The 21,357-nt window shown below is 39.0% G+C and overlaps 1 protein-coding gene across 4 annotated transcripts; it reads right to left on the bottom strand.

The window, feature by feature from the left end:
* Positions 1–772: 772 nt before the first annotated feature.
* On the bottom strand, positions 773–21,088 carry LOC104601815 (LL-diaminopimelate aminotransferase, chloroplastic-like). Of its 4 annotated transcripts, none has more exons than XM_088900463.1 (13): positions 20,768–21,088; positions 20,585–20,622; positions 20,373–20,434; positions 20,148–20,230; positions 17,294–17,361; positions 15,434–15,550; positions 14,789–14,851; positions 10,011–10,097; positions 9,770–9,874; positions 8,811–8,861; positions 2,778–3,098; positions 1,535–1,741; positions 773–1,447 (listed from the first exon to the last, which is right to left on the bottom strand). In XM_088900463.1, the coding sequence occupies exons 4-13, from the start codon at positions 20,173–20,175 to the stop codon at positions 1,154–1,156; spliced, it is 1,341 nt and encodes a 446-aa protein (XP_088756589.1). In that variant the 5' UTR covers positions 20,176–20,230; positions 20,373–20,434; positions 20,585–20,622; positions 20,768–21,088; the 3' UTR covers positions 773–1,153. The 4 variants fall into 4 exon arrangements, with proteins under 4 accessions (XP_088756589.1, XP_010263607.1, XP_010263623.1 ...); XM_010265305.2 differs by having other exon boundaries at positions 20,373–20,474; positions 20,768–21,085; XM_010265321.3 differs by lacking the exons at positions 10,011–10,097; positions 20,768–21,088 and having other exon boundaries at positions 20,373–20,474; positions 20,585–20,707.
* Between the last annotated feature and the right edge of the window lie 269 nt (positions 21,089–21,357).

The raw sequence follows: 21,357 nt of genomic DNA, 5'->3' as shown, positions 1-21,357 counted from the left end.
TAGATAGATAGTGAGAGAGAGATGCAAAATTAACATATATATATATATATATGTATGTATGTATATATATATATATATGTATAATTTTCGGGCTACCTACATCTAGGCGCGGGCCCGGTCCAAAAAATAAAAAAGCCTGATTTCTTAACCCAAACCCATCTCAATGACCGAAAATCAAAGCACAACCCGTGTAAATTTTCAGGCTGTTGTACCCCCATATGGGCGATGCTTTTAATGTATTCACACACTTTTACTTTCAACAGATCGAGTTTCTCTATCTTTTAACTAAGGTGATGTTTGGCATCGATGATAATTCCTCATACCTGATTTTTTTAATATCGATGATCATTGAATTTAGTGATTTCCCAAAAATTGCTCTTTTTGTTATTTGGTATCATTTCCTCCATGTCAACCAATTTTTTAGAAATCACTTTTAAGATTGTTTGGTATTGATTTTCAAGAGTGATTATTTTTCGTTGAGGCACTGGGCACTAGACCACCTTCTTGCCCCTACCACATAGGATGCCACCTCACCCAACAAAAATCGGAATCACCTGAAAATCAGGGAATCAGCAAATGTAGTGATCCCTCACCCAATCCGATTTCATGGATCGATTTTCTGCTGATTTCCCAGAAATCGGCATAATCGGCCAACCAAACAAGGAAAAAGACCACTGATACTTCAATTTCTGATATGGATCCAACATGGCACTGATTTTTGTTGAAATCAGCATCCATGCCAAACATCACCTAACTTACTTTACACATAAAATAGAAGTATTCACCATCGTCTCTATTCCATGGACTTTTCAACTGTGCATTAACCACATGATAGTAGGCTATTCATTCTTTTGCTCAGGCCATGTGAATGTGAGGATTCCAGGCTTTGACACCAACATGTATCATTCAAGTTCTGGTACATAGCTTTTGACTCCTACTTTCAGTTTTTGACTTATGAGTCAAGGTGTAATAATTCAATTAGTGTAAGTTAAATGAACTGGAGCATTAATCCTCCATTGGAAAAAGGATGAATCGAGTCTGGATCTGCTGACCACAACAAAGGCCAAGCTTTAAGATGTTGCAGAGGTCTCAAGCTATCAATTAGGCAGATAAATAGATTGTTGAAAACCACCAGATGAAGGAATGCCTTGGCTTAATTGTAAAGTTGTTTTAACCTTTTACAGGCCTCTAAGACGTTGCCTCTGTGACCAAAGGCGCTAACCCTGATGAAACCTTCGCCACCAGGTCCAAACCCACTACCTGGAGTTGTAACTAAGTGGATCTTCTCAAGAATCTCGGCAAATACATCCCATGAGCTTCGACCAGGGAAGTGGACCCACACATAAGGTGCATGTTCCCCTCCTTGCACCTTAAAACCAAGGGAGTTGAAGGTGTCCATTATTATCTTAGTGTTCTCCTTGTAAAAACTAACCACATCATGCATTGCCTGCAGGATTTAGCAATCAGTTAAGAACTATAGGAGATAGTTCTGTACGTTAACTAGAAAGTAGAAACTAATACCATGGAAGCTAACTTTGATACCCTCTGGAGAAAGACAAGCCAGTCCACCAGTTTGAGAAATGTTAGATGCTCCATTGAAACATGTACAGACAATACGGTTGAAATCCTTGGCAACAGGAAACCCATCAGAGAAAAGAAGCTCTTTGGGAACCACAGTCCAACCAAGTCGGACTCCAGTAAACCCAGCATATTTTGAGAATGATACCGTCTCTATAGCAACCTGCAACAAATATCTTAACATGTTAGACACATATGAATGATGTATATATATAGTTGCATCAGGTGGGAAGCGCAGGGAGAAAATTTCCTCCCTACCCATTATACGCAAATAGAATCACATGCAGAGGAGCATGGACTCACTGATTGGTTAATCCTGCCAACAAGAATGTCTTAGGCCAGAATAGGACCCAATAGGAAGACCCTTATAGTCCCAACCACTCCACTACTTAGAATTGTCAGAACATTATTGGCATGCTTGTTGAGAAAAAAAATTAAGGTTGGCACAATTCCATTATATTTTTCTTTTTCTTCACATAATACATACAAGATAAAATTCATTAGACATAAAAGAAATGGTCCAACAGAAAAACGTAGAGTTAGGATTATGTTTAAATTTATTAACTTTGCATTTTCCACAAGTGGTGGGCTGCAGCCACATAGGTTGTGGTTGACAAAGAGGAAAAACATATCTTTTAACTGAGGCATTTACAATGCACAAAGCTCTTTTTCCCTCCCACAGTAATAAAACCAAAATATATTTACATTATAGGAACCCTATGCACATGAAAAGATACTTAATGGACTACTACGGTACTGCTGGAGCTCCTATGACCAGGTTCAACATTAAAAGCCTGTGTCCCATGTTTATACAACATAAGAATTATGTTCTAACTATATATGTCCACTAATAGCAGAGTTCTTTCTCGCAAAGACATGTAACTGTGGAAGTGTTCAGTATAGGTGACTCCTCGTAATGAGACTAATCATTACATTGATATATGTCCACTCTACAGCATATAAAGCAGGTAATTGGTCACGTCATAGTGTCATACAATTATGTAAACCAGACTCAATTTTAATCTCTAACATTCAAGGTAATGCAATGTTTTAATTAGTGAAGTTAGCCTTGTCAAACAGCTTTAGGATTGGTCTTTTGTAGTAAATGGGATGGATAAACATAAAATTGAAATGGGAAAAAAAGAACCCAAGGAGTTGATCCAGTTGGGAGGGTTTCAACTAATCATTTTCATCCTTACCTCTTTTGCTCCAGGAATTTCAAATATAGACCGAGGTCTGTCATCTGATATGTACATGGCATATGCAGAGTCATAGACTATGATAGATCCATTTTCCTTGGCAAATTGTACCAGCCGTATCAACTGCTCTCTTGTTGCAGCGGAACCAGTAGGATTGTTTGGTGAACAGAAAAAGATAACATCTGTTGGCCGAACAGTTGATAAATTCGGAAAGAAGCCATTCTCAGGACTGCATCTCATATACTCGATGTTACGATATTTCTCAACATCCTTTTGGAACTGACCAGTTTGACCCATTATAACACTTGAATCAACATATGCCTGTATATATAAAAAAAGCTTCATTCTTTTGGTTCAAATAAATAAAAAACAAAGAAGCAGAATAAGTTATCTGTTTAGTCAAGAAACATATGTTCCTTAGATTTGCAGATAAGATAAATATCTAAGATGAGTAGATTAAGCTGCAGTGCTGCATACATTTGTCATTTCTGCTTGGACCAAAAATACATGCATGTAAATGGTATAGAACCTCCAGAAGCACAGAAGATACTCTCCAAACCCCAAAATGGGTCAATTAGGACTTAAATTATTGGTATTTCATAACAGGACCTTCTGATAGACATTCCTTAAAGATGTGGAGTCCATCAAGACAGGAATACCAAGTTGATCTAATTATTGATATTCCCTAAGTGGGGGTCAATGCATCAACTACATCCACCTGGATATCTGCCATGTACAGAAATGTAGACAGACAAGTGAATTTTATATTGCAGTCTGTTATCAAATACTGCCCATTGACATTACGTGGACATTCAGAGAAACATATGTTGGATTGAAGTCTTTGTATGTATGAGTATTCGGCTGATAAGAGTTCTTATTAGCCTATACTTAAGTTTAAGTTGTCCTGTACTGGGCCTTTATTAATGGACCTAATCCTGTTTAATGTTTTAAGTTGTCTGGGTGTCCCATCACTAATCAGGGGCATTCTAGTAACTTCCTGTATCATTGTACTACACCATAATATAAATAATAGTACTGTCGACTGAGCAGTGCAGTTCGACATTCCAGCATCTCTTCTTCTTCTTCTTCTCTTTTCTGCTACTTCGGCTACAGTAATTTAGTTTTCATGGTATCAGAGCATTAGCTTCTTCCTGGTTTCAGCCGGCACACACTCTCTTCTCTTGCTGTCTTTTCATCTTCTCTCTTCCTTTTCTGGGTTGCTGTAGTGAAGACCTAGGGGTGTAAGAGAGTAAAGCAAGTTTGAACCTAGGGTTTCTCTTGGTTGTAGGACTCAAGGGAAGTAAGACCCAGAAGTAGATGTCCTACTAGGTTATTTCCAGCAAATAGTAGCTATTTGGCTACTAAGAGAGGTCTGTGTAGGACAGACCTAGTTGAGGACTGATTTCAGCAGTCCTAGCACTAGCTGAAAAGGGCTTAGCTATTTCTACAGTTGCAGCTTCGGTGCTCCAGCAAGACTCGCACAGACTTAGCTTCTTCTACAGAGCCCACTGTTCACTTGCTACTGTTGCAGCCTCGAACTGTTCACTCACTACTGTACCCGAACTGTTGCAGTTTTTTGTTCAGCCCAAGTGAAGTCTATCTAGTGTTCGACCAGCACTGTGAACACTTCTACCATCATTGCAATGTGGCAAACAGCTCCAAGTTCAGGGTGGTTATCAGTCCGAAACCCCTCACCACTGCTGTGAGATTACCTAGGGAGCTGCCAGCTCCAGATTGTTCAGCACTGTGAACCCTAGTTGAGGACTGATGTCAGCAGTCCTAGTATTGGCCGCAAGGAAGGGCACTCTCTTTACAGTTGCAGTACTCAAAGTTCAAGTGGAGTCTGCATAGCACAATAGTTGAGAACCCTTAGCTTCAGGTCGGTTACCAGCCCAGAACTCCTTGCTTGCTGTTGTAACTGAACTGTTTCAGAACTGTGACAGTCTCGGCAAGTCTGAAACTGTGTCGAGTGCTGTCAGAACCTGCTGTGATCATTTCAGCTAATCAGATCTGCTCCAGAACTGGTTCAGAGCCTTCTGAACTGCTTCGGCTAGTCTCAATCAGTGTCACCTACACAGTGGCTGCAGTCAAGATGTCTTCAATACCCAGAGATGTTTCTTCTAGAAATAACAGGCCTGCGGCAAGTGGGAATTTTGTCGCCAGCAACAATGATGACAACTCACAAAATACACCAACAGTGTCTTCTTCTCCTATGGGACAGGTTGTTGATTCCTCTAGAACTGGTACATTGGGCTTCACTGCTAGTGAGGTTGAGATCCTTAGTAGGGCATTAGCCCGTCTAAGAAATAATTCTTTTGCTTCTACATCTCTTGCTAGATCAGGTACAGCCTCTGCCTTCAGTGCCACTGGCTCTATTGACTCTACTTCTTGGGTTATTGATTCCGGTGCTACTGACCATATGACACATATGTCTTCCCTATTCTCTTCATATCATTTGTTGTCTGGTCAGGATAAGATGAGAGTTGCTGGCGGGTCTTTCTCCACTATCTCTGGAAAGGGAATTGTTGACCTAAGCAAGGACCTCTCTCTTAAATCAGCTTTACATGTTCCCAGTCTTACCTCAAATCTCTTGTCTGTTTCAAAACTTACCAAAAATTTGAACTGTAGTATAACCTTTTTTCCTACTCATTGTGTCTTCCAGGACAGATTGACAAGGAGAACGATTGGGTGCGGTCATGAGTATGGAGGCCTCTACTACCTTGATGCAGACATCGGCTCAGCCTTACAAGCATCTACTGCTAGTAATCCGGAAAGTGTGGAGTCAATAGCTAAGCTGCATCTTTGGCATGCTAGGCTAGGTCATGTGTCTTTCTCCTCATTAGAAATGTTGTTTCCCGAATTGTTTAAGGGCATTCCAAGTCAGAGTCTAACCTGTGAAGTATGTCAAATGTCAAAACAATGTAGAACTGTGTATCCAATTTCCAGCAATGAAATTTGTGCTCCTTTTGATTTGGTTCATTCTGATGTCTGGGGCCCTTCACCCATTGTTTCCTTTGATGGCTTCCGGTACTTTATCAGTTTTATTGACCACTACTCTCGTTGTACATGGATCTACCTGTTAAAAGGACGGGATGAAGTACCACGGATAACCATGGCATTTTGCAAGATGATTGAAACACAGTTTAATAAGAAGATTAAGCAATTCAGGTCAGACAATGCTGCTGAATACTTTGAAAAATCCTTGAACTTATTCCTGGAAGATGCTGGCATACTACATCAGTCATCCTGTGCTTATACTCCTCAGCAGAATGGGGTTGCTGAGCGCAAGAATAGACATCTATTGGAGACAGCTCGAGCCTTACTATTCCAACACAAAGTCCCTAAGCAATACTGGTCTCAAGCTGTACTTTCTGCATCATATCTGATAAACCGGATGCCATCTAAGGTGTTGGGTATGAAAACCCCTTTCTCTGTTTTGTGCCCCACTCTTCCAGACTTTCCCCTTCCTCCTCGGGTCTTTGGCTGTATATGTTTCATACATGTGAAGGACCCAAAGAAGACTAAGCTGGATCCTAAGGCTACAAAGGGAATATTCTTGGGGTACTCTCCTACACAAAAGGGTTACAAGTGTTATGACCCTGTCTCCAAGAGAAAGTATGTCACCAGAGATGTGGTGTTCCTTGAGTCTCAACCCTATTTTCAGTCTTCTCAGAATCCTCTTCAGGGGGAGACTAGTGGGATGGAAGAGGATACTCATTCTCCCTCCTTTTTTGTTCCCCTATCTGCCTCGGGTCTTCCATCCTCTCCTCCTACTCCTTGTTGTGACATTCCGGGTCAACCCAGTGAGGCTCCCACTGTGCCGGTTACCTCTCCTGATGCTGCAGATGTTCTTGAAGGCCCCAGTAGGCAACAAAAAGAGATACATACAACAGAAGAAAAAGGGGTCCTCAACCTCATGACAGCAACCAGTTGGACTCGGATCAATCTGTCTCTACAATCCAAGGTAATTTCAACTCTCATACTTCTGATTTGGATCTTCCTATTGCTCTCCGTAAGCCTATCCGCTCTTGCACCACCCGGCACCCCATTGCTGATTTTGTTTCTTACTCACATTTATCTCCTGCCTATCACTCCTTTGTGTCTGCTCTTTCCTTTGTGCGTGTTCCTTCTAGGTACTCAGAGGCTGTGTCTGATCCAAGGTGGAAAGAAGCTATGAATGAAGAAATGAAAGCCCTAATGAAAGCAAGAACTTGGGAATTAGTGGATCTGCTAGAGGGGAAGACCACTGTTGGGTGCAAGTGGGTGTTTATTGTAAAGCACAGGGAGGACGGGTCCATTGAAAGGTACAAGGCCAGACTTGTGGCAAAGGGGTTTACTCAGAAAGAAGGGATTGACTACAAAGAAACCTTTGCCCCGGTAGCAAAGCTCAACACAATTCGGGTTCTATTGTCACTAGCAGCAAATTTTTCATGGGAACTTCATCAGCTGGATGTGAAGAATGCCTTCTTAAATGGTGACCTTCATGAAGAGGTATTTATGGAACCTCCACCAGGCTATGACTTTAGTAGAAAGGTGTGCAAACTGAGGAAAGCATTATATGGGTTGAAGCAATCTCCCCGTGCATGGTTTGAGAGGCTCTGTGGGGCCATGAAGAAAGTGGGGTACACTCAGAGTGGTGCAGACCATACCTTGTTCATAAGGAGACAGGATAGCAAACTTACTGCACTCATTGTTTATGTGGATGATATGGTAATTACCGGGAATGACTTGGAAGAGATAAAAAGACTGAAGGAGTTTCTAGCTTCTGAATTTGAGATCAAAGACTTGGGTCATTTGAGATATTTTCTTGGGATTGAAGTTGCCAGGTCAAGAGAGGGAATCTACATATGTCAGCGGAAGTATGTTCTTGACCTCCTAGAGGAAACAGGCATGATGGGGTGCAGGACAGCAGATACTCCAATGGGACAAAACCATGGCCTGCAGGAATCAGTAGGGGAGGACTACTGTGATAAAGAGAGATACCAAAAATTGGTAGGGAAGTTGATATACTTATCCCGCACTCGGCCAGATATTGCTTATGCTGTGCATGTTGTCAGTCAATTTATGCACTCTCCAAAGATTCCTCATATGAAAGCAGTTGAAAAGATTCTCAGGTACTTGAAGACTTGCCCAGGGAAGGGAATTCTCTTCAGGAAAAACAATAGAATTGAAATTGAAGCCTACACTGATGCAGATTGGGCTGGGTCTGTTGGAGACAGGAAGTCAACCTCGGGTTACTGTACATTTGTGGGAGGAAACCTGGTCACATGGTGCAGTAAGAAGCAGAATGTAGTGGCTAGATCAAGTGCAGAAGCAAAGTATTGAGCTATGGCCCACGGGGTTGCTGAACTCTTATGGCTCAAAACTCTTCTTAATGAACTTGGCATTAAGGCTGAAGGTCCTCTCAGGCTGTATTGTGACAATAAAGCTGCCATCAACATTGCCAACAATCCCGTGCAGCATGACAGGACAAAACATATTGAGATTGATCGGCACTTTGTTAGAGAAAGAATTGTCTCGGGTGAACTCTGTGTGCCTTATACTCCATCTGAGATGCAAATTGCGGATGTACTGACTAAAGGGCTGGCAGCAGCAAAGTTTAGGGACATGCTTGGCAAGCTAAACATGATTGATATCCATGCTTAGCTTGAGGGGGAGTGTTGGATTGAAGTCTTTGTATGTACGAGTATTCGGCTGATAAGAGTTCTTATTAGCCTATACTTAAGTTTAAGTTGTCCTGTACTGGGCCTTTGTTAATGGGCCTAATCCTGTTTAATGTTTTAAGTTGTCTGGGTGTCCCATCACTAATCAGGGGCATTCTAGTAACTTCCTGTATCATTGTACTACACCATAATATAAATAATAGTACTGTCGACTGAGCAGTGCAGTTCGACATTCCAGCATCTCTTCTTCTTCTTCTTCTCTTTTCTGCTACTTCGTCTACAGTAATTTAGCTTTCAACATACATGAAAAGGAAATATCAAATCAAGATGGTATAACGAAAAACTCATCCATAAAGTTCAGAAGATTTACCGGATATGATGGGTCTTGCACTGCCATTGTTACACTAGAACCAAGTAATATCTGCCACAAAGGAAACCAATGTCAAAATCAATTTCTGAGAAAGGAAGCATCCAAGAGTTTCTCCTAACATGTGCTGGATGTTAAACAAACTACAGTACATGTACATGTAAATCTCAATGGGAACTTGCTCGAAGAAGTAAACCTAAGGCCTTGTTTGGGAAGGCTATTGTTATTCAGCTTAACTTAATCCACTTTTCAAGGCTCAGCCATTTTTCTCAGAACTATGGAAAAGTATAGGGCTGTCAATGGGTCGGGTCTAGGCCAGGACCAGCTAGAACCGGAACCGACCTAACATGAAATATCGAGGACCCGGAACCAAACTGGACCAATAGGATCTGTAATTTTTAGACCCAGAACTGAACCGATTGGTTCTTGGGAAAACCGGGTCTGACCCAACGGACCCGATTATAATAAATATATACATTTAATATATATTAAATATTATATATATTATACATTATATATATAGCTTGGGCCGGGTCTGAATCGGTTCGGGACTGGGTGGAACCGGTTCTGAACTGATAATAATCGGGACACTATATCAGGACCTGGACCCAGCCCATCGGTTCTAGTTCCTGGAACCAGAACTGGCCCAATCCATTCGGGTCCATCAGGTCTGTTGGGTCAGACCCGACCCATTGACAACCCTAGAAAAGTATCATGTTTGATGCATTTTTATAAAGCAGGAAATCTAGCATTCAACATTCCATGAAAAGAAAAAGGAAAAAAGAAAGATCCAACTTTCTGTATTTTTCTTCACCACATGAGGGCTTGTTGGTTTTCCAGATCGGTCACACCTCAGAAATCCCCAAAACCACATGAGAAGGCCCTCCTAAATGAGCACAAGTTTGCCAAATAAAGGACAGTAAGATAAAACAAGACAGAATCCTATTAGATATATGAAAAACCTGAAGACGAGATATGTCACACTTTGCACCATCTGAGACAAATATATCACTTTCTTCAATGCCAAGTTTTCCATAAAATGCTGATGCAATTGCAGCCCTCAGTTGCTGCAAAATTATATAATTTGTGTTATTCCTGGGCTTTAAGAAATATTAGAAAACCACAAATACACCTGTAGGCATGATAAACAGAACTTCTAGGGATATTTTTCTTTGAAAAGTACAAACTTAATCAAATTCTTACCATTTTGCAGAAAAAATTGGGGGGGGGCTGTGGGATGTAAAGATAAATATGGAAGATATATACTACCCAACAAAATTTTATCATTTTCTGCAAAAAAAACAAATTCAGTAGTCTTATAATATGTCTAAATTTGTAACTGACTGTACATGGAATGTGTTTTAACATGAAAATAAATATAAGTAATGAATGGCCAAGAAACTTTTCAGTACCGGAACTTTAAGAAAACAGTTCTTTAATTGAAAGAATTTTAGATTATGTTTCTATGATTTAGTATTCATTGGAATAACTTCAGATCATAATTCTGTGATTTACTACTGAATTACTGGTTATTCTTTAAAAAAATGTAGAATTGATATACCGGCACCACACCGAATCTTGTTGCATGTAACTTTGAAGAATCAGAACATTCATCATGTTCAGCATGAATATATACTAAAAGTACATTCTCAGCTTAAAAAAGCTAATAATTTTTTTTTTGATGAATAACTGATTACTTCATTGAATTTTAAGGAAAGTGTACAAGAGAAAGTGAGAGAGAGACAAGCTCTCTTATCTCTCCCCTTTAACTTTAGTTATAATTACAATTACAGTTGTGCCCAAAATGTTTTTATTCTCCCAACCCCTTGCATGGCCAGTGCATCAGCCATTGAATTAGCTGTTCTTTTCACCCATTGTATTCTCAGTTCCATGTCCTTTGTGATCCATCTGAATTTTTTCTTCTCATTATTATACTTCCACATCCTACTTTCCTCATCCAGTAGCCAAGCCACTACCAGTTTGGAATCCCCTTCAATGATTAGCTTTCTAGCAGTCATGGTTGTAGCCCTTTGCACTCCTTCCGTAACTGCCATTATTTCCGCTCTTAGTGAGTCTCCTTCACCTGCTGGGCCTGAGAATAATGCACACTTTACCCTCCTCATCCCTGATTAAAAAAGCTAATAATTAAAGCATACTATAAACATATTGGGTGATAACCTGATAATTGTACCTGCATACATGGCATAATTTGGAAATTGAAGTCATATTAGATTATAGTTGTCTATCAACACTATCACACCATTGAAGAATTGATTATTTTTTTTATTTTTTTATCCTAACAATTTCCTTTTGTTTTGTGAACTAAATATATATAAGATATAGGGCAAATTTCTTAAACTACCCCTAAGGTTTAGTTGACTAACTATACCCCTACTGTTTCAGTATTGTCTTAAAGTACCCCTACTGTTTCTGACAATTGTCGCACAGCTCCCTTCCCGTGAGGTCTCCGTCACAGACCATTTACATGTGACTTCACGCATTAATTTAATTTTAAATTATACCCAAAATACCCTTTGATAATTACCACACCATCTCAACCATTTGATCCTCCTCCTCCACCAACTCCACATATCCGGCCACCATCACTCCTTGTTCATGGCTTCCACCGCTTTCCTGAAACTAGAGCTTGAAAGTAGCCGCTCCAAAGAAATTGAAGACAGCACACTTGTACATTCTCTTTGTAGTCCCTTTCTTCACGTATATCACATGTCTTCTCTACCCATTATCCGGTGCTAATGCCACCGCCTCCTGCACTGTCTTGTAGTTTCCGTTGCTGTCTTTCACCACCACAACATTGGCTTTGATGTCCTTAGGCAAGGAACTACAAAAAAGTACAGAACAAATTAAAGTGTAAGACAACTGCAGAGCAACAAAAAAGTACAGAAGGTCCCAACTCTCGACATTTGTCCCGCTTTTCAGACAACGGGAGTCAGACACAGACAGCTCTCGATAGATCCATTGTTGGAGCCTGGGCTATTTGTCCCAAGGTGATATCGATAATGTCTCTGTTAGAACGGAAGATTGAAGCTGATACAGCTGTAGCTTTTTGTGAGAGAAAGTCTTCCAAGCGATAATTCAATTGTATGGTGGTAGCCTTCAATCATCGGAGACGGAGCAACACACCCCATGAGAAATGCAGACGGATACTCCATGACCATGGAGCATGGTGGGTAGTGATGGACGTAAAACCCATACACGAACATGAGAAGAGAGAGAGAGAGAGAGAGAGAAGGGGGGGCACAGTTCTTTTTTTTTTTTTTTTTTTTGAAAACTGTAAAGTGATTCATTGAAAATCAACTAAAGAACCCCCTGTAAAAAGAGAAATGAATAGAGGATATACAAAAAACCAAAAACAGCCCCATACAGCCTCAATCCCCCAAACAAAAAACTACTCACTCCTTACAAACAAAAAATTAAACTAAAAAAAAAGCACTTGGATGTCTGCCTTTAAACAACAGGTGTACAGTCAGCCATGAGAGAATCATCCCCATAATTTTCCTCAAAACATCTTCTTTTGAGTTTTGAATTCCTTCAAATAATCTGTTATTTCTCACTCCACACAGCCCACAGAACAGCTGCGGGAATAATGCTCCAAGCCACCTTTCCAGCTTTACTCAGACCACTCAGCCACCGAGCCTCTATGAGTCCTGTAACATCCGCCAGCAAAAATAGCTTAGCACCAAAAAATTCTACCACTCTTAACCACATCCAGTGAGTAAAATTGCAGTAGCAGATGACTAGATGATTCCATGTTCCCAATACATAGGGGACATGCCATGTTTACCACTTCTAATCCTCTTTTGACTAATTGTCTTTGGTTAGAATCTTATCCAGCACTGCTGACCAGACAAAAAAGGCTACCTTTGAAAGCACGGTTCTAACCCATATTCTTTTACTTGGGAAAGAGATAGCTTCCTCCTTTGAAACTGCTTTAAAAAACGAGTTTACAGAGAACACACCTGATTTCTCAAAGCTCCACTCTTTTGTCTTCCCCTATTCCAGATATGTTCAAGTCATACAGAAGCTGGAGCAATCTGATTAGGGATGCCACCTCCCAATAATTTAAATTTCTCCTGAACTGAGGGTTCCAAGAGCAATGACCATTCTTCCTTTCCAAACATTCAGCAACAGTTGCATTTTTGTTTGTGGTGATTTCAAACAGGTCCGGAAAAACATTCTTCAAGGCGCCCTCTTCACACCAGTTATCCTTCCAAAAGAGAACCCTCCTACCATTTCCCACTTTGTATTTTATTCCCCTAATAAACTGGGGCTGGATTTTTTGTATGGCCTTCCAGATTGAGCATCCATAGGGAGAGCTTATCTCCTCTGTTTCCCAATCCCGGCTACTTAGCCCATATTTGGCTACTATCAGCCTTCTCCATAGACTTTCTGTCTGTTCATTAAACCTCCACAGCCATTTACCAAGAAGATCTGTGTTTACCTCTCTTACTGATCTGATCCCTTGGCCCCCATTTGTCTTGAAACAACATATTTTCTTCCAATTCACCAAGTGGCATTTTGATTCCTCCCTCCAACCCCTACACAAAAAATCCCTCATCTTTTTTTCTAGCACGGCAGCCCATTTGGCCGGAATAGGGAATAAGGATAAGTAGAAAACTGGGAGGGAGGCCAGCACACTTTTAATTAAGGTTACTTCGCTGCCCTTGGATAAATATTTTGTCTTCCAAGAGGCTAATTTCTTGTCTACCTTCTCCAAGATAGGTTCCCAAATAGATTTGGATTTACAGTTCTAAATTGGAATGGAGATTGGTGTGGGATGATCACGCTCTTCTCTGTTTTTATCGGCCGTCATCAATCACTGCATTTGATCTCATTTTGGTCCTGTAACGAATCACTTTCTACTCTTTGGCTGATTGGATTCAGTTGATGGCTGTCTATGATTTACATTATTTATAGCCTGACAACAAGGAGGTGACCAGCTTGAGATTAAAACAAATCAAAGAACATTGTCGAGAGCCGAGATCTTCTCTTTTGCCACTTTAATTTATGCTGTCTTTTTGTAGTTTCCTCCCTAATGTCTTCTTTTTCAACACCGTAAGCTCCCGGAGATCAGTCTCCAACAGAGCTCTACTCATCTTCTCCATGGAATCGTCGCCAGGGGACACAGAAGCCGACAAAGCCGTCAACAGGATCGGTCAGGTTCTTTTTCAACACCGCAGCCTCCACCTATAACGTCGCAATTTTACAACTTAGAGGGTGATCGGCGAGGCTCAACTGCTCAACAGCGTTACAGCTTTGAAACAGCTATGGCAGTCCATCATTTCCAACACCTTCTGAAGGTTCCCAGTCGCAAGAGACAAGTTTTGTTCGAATTGGTTCATCGTCTCCAACATCTTCAGACGAGTTTTATTTGAAGTTCTTACTTTCAATAAGGTTTCAAAAGTTTCATTTTGAAAATTTAAAGAAGAATGATGGGAAAAGTAGTTTTTTTAATCCTTCTGTTAACAGACACTGATGGTAAGGAAGATATAGTCAATTGTCAAAAACAGTAGGGGTACTTTAAGACAATACTGAAACAGTAGGGGTATAATTAGTCAAATTCCTAAACCTAAGGGGTAGTTTAAGAAATTTTCCCTAAGATATATAGTACCAAACCTTGTTGAATGAAATCTTGCAAGTATCAGACAACCATATTCAGCATGAGTTACACACTAAAAGTAGATTCATAGCTTATAACATGATATCAACATATTTGGCTGATACTTGTATAATGTATCATGTACACATCACAATGTCAAAAATTGAAGAGTCATATCCTTCTCAGAGAATACCATTGCCTGTATTCAGATCCTGAGTAGGCATCTTAAGTGATGTCTATGGAATTATTGCATCTGAGAAATATACAGTGGATCCCGGTACAGAAAAAAAACCAATAAAATCAGAGGTATCTTTGAATCAATATATGAAACAAGCAATTCTGAATAAAAGTTAATACATACTTTATCACCTTGTCCATCTCCATAACCACTGTAACCCTCTAATGTTGATAATGCATGTGATCTCTACAAATATCAAATAAGATAAATATTAGATACAGGCAGTATTAGTCAATTAGTCCCACGTTGGATACTTGGTGGGAGTGTGTCCTGATACATGATTGATGGGATTTTACATATAAAGTATGCTCAGATGCATAAGCAGTCAAACATGCAGTTCAGGTTATTGAGAAAAGTGGGAAATTGAGAAAAGTGCAATCTACGATGATCTTTTTGTGCATGCAGTTCAGGTTATTTATGGTTTGATTGATGTCAAATGGCTGGAGAGAAACCTGATCCTTGAAATAACCTACTGATCCAAAAAAAAAAAAGCCTTTCTCAAAAGAAATGCAAAAGATGAAGAAAAGAAATGAAATGTACATGACCTTATATAACATTTTGCTAAAATGACAAATAAAGGTGATTTACGAATAGATAGGAAAAGTAGGAGCATGTATAAAAGGTCAACCATGTTACTGCTCTCAATGAATTGGCTATCTCAATAGTTGTTGCTACATTCAAAAGATCTTAGTTGTTAAGAATTTATACTAAAAACCTGCCACATAATGAATCTATTTTCTATTATCTTCCTTTTAAGAACAAGAATACCTGTGCCATGGCAGATGTTATAACTTCTGGAATGGGCTCAGTTGTATCACCAATTCCAAGGCTTATCACTTGTGCATCAGGGTATTTCATCATGTGTGCTGCCTTTCTTCTGGCAATCTAATTTCAGGGAAAAGTTCAGGATCAACTAATAAATTTCCAATTATCACAGAGTCTAAACAAAACTAGCACATGGATAGGCAGAGATAAAAACAGAATGAGAAGAGTAAAAGCATAAATAGACGAGATAGCCAAAATTAGAGATGCTGTGGGGGAGAGACACCTCCTCCTTTCATTATTTTTTTGGATAAATTTCATGTTTGATTGTGATTCTCAATGACTTATGCCAGTTCATTTTTTTTTGGTGCATTCCTCGATTACAAGCATTTACTATTAGCTGATGAAAACAGAATGCTCCTTGATTCCTATTTATTGATGTAAAGAGTAGAGTTCGTTTGGTTTTTTGTTTTCCTTCATTTTGTATAGATGCTTCTTACGTTTACATGTATATTTCGTGATTTTAGGTATTGTTGTTTATGTTAATACCAGCTTTTTATATTTTTTTCCTATTTTCCCCCATTCTATTTTTTTAATCCATCCTGTTTTCCTCTGTTTACTATTTTATTTGTCTTGATTTCACATATTTATTCTCTAGTTTTCGAATGAAGTAAACTTTATTGTCTATAAATATTGTTTTAGTTCCTACCAGACTAGAACAAACTTTTCAAAAGTTCTGCCAGAATTTTAATACTGCACCTACATAGTCCATATCTTTTGTTATAGTGGAAGTAAAAATAAACCATAGTAATAATTTTCAGGCATACATCAGAATCACCACCAAACAAACCAAAAAAAAGGTAATGCCATAAGTTATATAAGAAAATATTTCACATGATACATTTTTTCCTCTTTTTCGTTTTTGGGAACCCGAATGCATCTTACATCAAATACAATGGATTCCTCTTATCTACAGGCTGACCATATCATCATGAAACAGTAAATGATTTTACAATTTCAAATAAACTAATACCCCACTTGCACAAAGCTCTACTAACCCATATCAAAGTCATAAGATTTGGTTATAACTGAATAAAAGCACTTGACAAAGTAGAGGTGGTGATTGATTGGACGAAGAGAGGTCCATCCACCATATCAGAGAGGAACATACTGACATCCAGGCCAAACAGCTTTTCCATTGGGTAATGCCATAGCTGATGGTTTGGGCAATGGTGAGATGATAGTATACAAGTCCTTACACAGGATCCTTTATCCTGGTAGTTTTGTTTATAATCTGATTGTAACTGTATTATTGAATGTCTTTTTTATATGTGTTATTTTCTCATGGGGCTCTCTATATTATCTCTTGTTTGGTTTTGAAATACACTATCTTATTTATTGATAGAAATAAATAAATGTTTTTTTTATAATGGCAAGCTTCTACCAATCTCACTGGTTTTCCCAACAATAGAGTGGAAAAATTTAAAAAAAAAAAAAAAAGAAAGAGTTTCATTGTTTGAGTCTAATGAATTGAGTTTCATTGTTATTCATTTAAAAAAAAGAGTTTCACCATGCCTTCTTTAGAATCATCTTGTTCTTTGTGTCCATTCTCATAGATATTATCAATCAGGTTAAATGAACTCAAGCAGTTTGATAATTGGTATATATATGTTACCTTTTCATTAGAAAATCTTACAAATCCAAATAAGCAATTAGGTAAAATGCAGCATTTTAATTTTGAAAAATGACTAAGTAGCATTTTTGTTGCTACCAAAATGTCTTACAACGAAAAACAAGAAGAAAGAAAGAAAAAGAAAATATCAACTAGCAGTGCAGCAATACTAATTGAAAGTACAAATTTCTAACCTCTGGAAATAAATAACCAGCTTGAAGTTTTGCCATGTTTGCATTGCGAGAGACCTTTGTTTTGTAAACTTTACATCACATGAATGACAATGTTAGTTCAGTAGATGGTCAGATAACTAAAGAGATCTCCATAAATGAGACTAAGAAACATCTGTGAAATAGGAAAGGTTTTTGAATCTCCTTGGGTTACTGCACTCTACCTGTTTGGATGTGTATACATTAAACATCAAACAAAAAATAAATATTTATGCATACAGTTCTTTTACTTACATAGTCTTTAATATAAATTTGCTTGTGTAGCAGGGATAATAGAACCCTAATAAATGTCTAAGAGAAATTGCAATGTCTAATTTGATGGCACTACACCATTCAATATCAGAATGCCAAAACCATGCCATAGAATTGCCTTACAAATTTGCATTGTCACTGCCACATACATGAACACTTTAGCAGGGCACTAAAACTTCTCATCAAGTTGGCAATTTCTATGATGCTGGAGGTTTGTGATACCCAAGGAACTTTGACCAAGCAGAACTCCCGTGAATTTTGATGAATACCAGTTGATCAATTACCACTTTTATGTTACTGGTTGATTGGTTACCAATTTTTTTAGAATCATGCATTTTCTGTATCATAGTCAGGCTACACCAAGCTATATAATCAATTCAATATCTCAAATTCTTGTAAATAAATCAATGGATAAATTGCAGATTAGAACCCTGTACTTTGGAGCTAGTCTAACTTTAGTACCCGAACTTCAAAATGTGCCATTGTAGCACTTGAACTCTCAAAAACTATCAGTTTAGTCCAAAATCCTTAACCATACCCTTCGAGTTTTGAATTGGCGAGAGAAACATTTTGAAATGGCCAAAATAGCCATGTTTAAGTCCCTTTTTTATGGAAATGTTTAAATCTCTTTTCACTGCAATTGAGTACCACTGTTCACTTTATGCCCTAAACTTTCAGCTGAAGAATCAGTAATTCCTGTTGGAGAAGCTTCATGGAAAAACGTCGCCGGAGAAGAAGACATCATTATTGGGTAAGAGGGATTTAAACCACCATCGTTATAATCCTTTTTTCAGGCGGTTGTTATAATCCTTTTTTCGCCACTTGATACAGATAACAGACGTACAACTAACTGTGGATACTTTTTACCCTTAATATCAATAAAAAATAACCCTATTAATATAATTTCTAAAACACGGTAACTTTTTTTGAAAAATATCAAATAAGGGCACCCGCACTGTTCACCTCCTTCCTCTTCTGGAAGTACCGAACAGCGGGACAAACCTCCCCCACCTCCAGTCTCAGATCTTGCCACCAAGTTCTGAATAAGCTAAACGAATGTAAAGGTTCACTCCGCCAGTAGATAATTTCTGCAAATTGATCAAATTTTTGCTCCAAGACATACACCTTATGTTGTCATCAAAAGTGTAAGCTATACAAGAATAGTTGTTTAAACACTACTCTTTACACTGCTTCTCATGATCATTGGCATACCAAGAATCCATCTGCTTTCTCTTTTTCACTGTTGCTGCTATTTCTCTCACATTGTAATTGAGTCCTCCTCTCACACCTACTGGACCAATTTCCCATACTCCACTCCTCCGTAGATTTGGGTATGAATCCATTCAAACAACTACAAATTGGTGAATCTACTACACTACAACTTCCAAACATCACACCTTTGCACTTACCATAAACATCACACTTCTACACTTGCAGTAAACATCACACTCTGTATTTGGGGCAGACCACTGAATAAACCAATCATTTTTGGTTTTATTTCAATGATATTCTACCATTGAGAATTTGCATCTAAATTGAATCCATCGAGGTATACAGAGTGCATATCCGGCACCCCTATAAAGACAAACCACTTTCTCTCTCTCTCTCTCTCTCTCACTACACCACCCTCCTCTCTGCCACACAATCTATGGGTTTAAAGAGGGGATTGTATTGCAGTGCCCTTATTTGATATATTTTCATAAAAGTTATCCTACTTTAGTTATTATATTAAAAGTATTATTTTAATATAATAACTGCTAGAACCCCTACTTTAATTGACAGTTTTGGGGAGGGAAAATTCTCGATTAGTACCCTGTACTTTGGGCCTAGTGCCACTTTGATCCCCGAACTTTAAAATGCGATAATTCAGTATCCAAAGTTTCAAAACATGACAATCCAGTACCTGCTGTTAACCAGCCGTTAAGTGGCATTTGAAAAAGACACAAATGACCTTCGAGTGTCATCTAATTTTCTTTATCAACCATCCAAACATTTACAAAAAATTAATAGTGTCAAATCCTTGCCTCTTCTATTCAAGAAAGTTGGGGTCACCAAAATGCCCACTCAAACATGACCCCAACTTTTTTGAATGGAAAAGGCAAAGATTTGGGACTGTTAATTTTTTGTCAATGTTTAGATGGTTGACAAAGAAAATTAAATAACACTTGAAGGGCATTTGTGTCTTTCAAATGCCACTTAACGGTAGGTACTGGATTGTCATGTTTTAAAAGTTTGGGTACTGAATTATCGCATTTTAAAGTTCAGGGACCAAAGTGACACTAGGCCCAAAGTACATAGGAACTTTCCCTTTTTGAGAACTCATATTTACCGAACATCTCGGTACTTTTTTGGGGGAGATGTTTACAATACACGAATGCAATTATTGTGAGGACGGAGTGAGGACAAAATCCTGACATTTTGAAGTTTGGAAAATAAAGTGAGACTAGCCCCAAAGTACAGGGTCATAATCTGCAATTTACCCTACACCAATTAATCAGAATTTCAACTTTTAATTTTTGATGCAAATGAATCCATAGAAATTAAAGGGAAAAAGTTGAAACAATACCAGTTGTGTCCGATGGGGGTGTGGCCATACATTTGAATATCTCATTCTTTTTTGCTGATGCTGGAACCGAAACCTTTGAAATCCTGCATTTTCACAACACTAAAACTTAAACCCTCCTAATCTTCTAAGCTCCGCAGAGACCTGAAATTGAAATTTAGCTCGCTATAGACACATACAGCTACAAAAATTAAGGAACGTTTTTGTTATCGAAATTAGAAAAGAAACCTGGAATTATTGGTGCTTTGGCCCAAAAAAGCCGATGAAGTCGAAGAAATAGAAGCAGAAGGCTGCATCAACGACATTTTCTATAAGAATGCAGCTCGATACCTATCCATCACGATTCACAATAACTATTTTGGTTACTGAACTGAATTCAAGAAACAAAAAAAAAAGGATGAATTACAGAATTATAGGATTTAAAAGGATTCTGAGAAGACCTTTTGAAGCTCGAAGATCAAACGAACCCAGCCACCCCCTGCGCAAAGATCCCAGGACCCCATTAATGGAGAAGAAGAAAGCGAAAAAGTACGAGAGGCCCAATTTATATTTTTGAATTCTATTGCAAAACTAAAAACATTCAAAATGTCAAAACCCCTTGATAGAGGATGATTTGACCCGACCTACTGAGATGATGACACATGGACTTGACTTAGCACGAGCAACAGCTCAGCAGCGTGGCTTGACCGCGACCAAGTAATGAGTCTGTAGAACAGCTCGCTACGTCATAGCTATAGGGGGAGTTCGCCACAACGCAAGCTCCAGGTCCTCCGAGCTACTGAGAAGGGAATACTACAAAATTATTTCAGCTCGCGAGCTAGGGAAACTAGCTCGCTCCAACACTTTGGCATAAGAACTGTCCCAAAGACCAATCTTGATAAGGGTCACCCCGAAGTACCCCTAAGAACTTGCTACAAAGTAGCTCGCTACGAAGTAACTTGCGACGCTCTTAGGAAGCTTCCATCTAACAAGACCGTACTCGTCAGACTGCGCCACGTCCCTCAACTGACGGCGCAGCCCCTGCCCGATTGACAGTCTGCCCCACGTCTCTCAACAGATGGTGGCGTGCCTATCCCTTCGAAGACGTGTCACTCAACTAAGCGGGTAGTACATTATAACGATCACCTGCGCAGCCCTAGCAGGTAACGACTGCGACAGGAGCCCAATGGCGATTACGCTTGATTTGACAAGAGCGCCCCTATAAAGCCCTTTA

Source organism: Nelumbo nucifera, chromosome 3 (genome assembly GCF_055504915.1).
Source record: "Nelumbo nucifera cultivar China Antique chromosome 3, China Antique-T2T, whole genome shotgun sequence".
Classification (NCBI taxonomy): domain Eukaryota; kingdom Viridiplantae; phylum Streptophyta; class Magnoliopsida; order Proteales; family Nelumbonaceae; genus Nelumbo; species Nelumbo nucifera.
The sequence above is the reverse complement of the archived record's forward strand: the minus strand, read 5'-3'. Positions and strand labels throughout refer to the sequence as shown.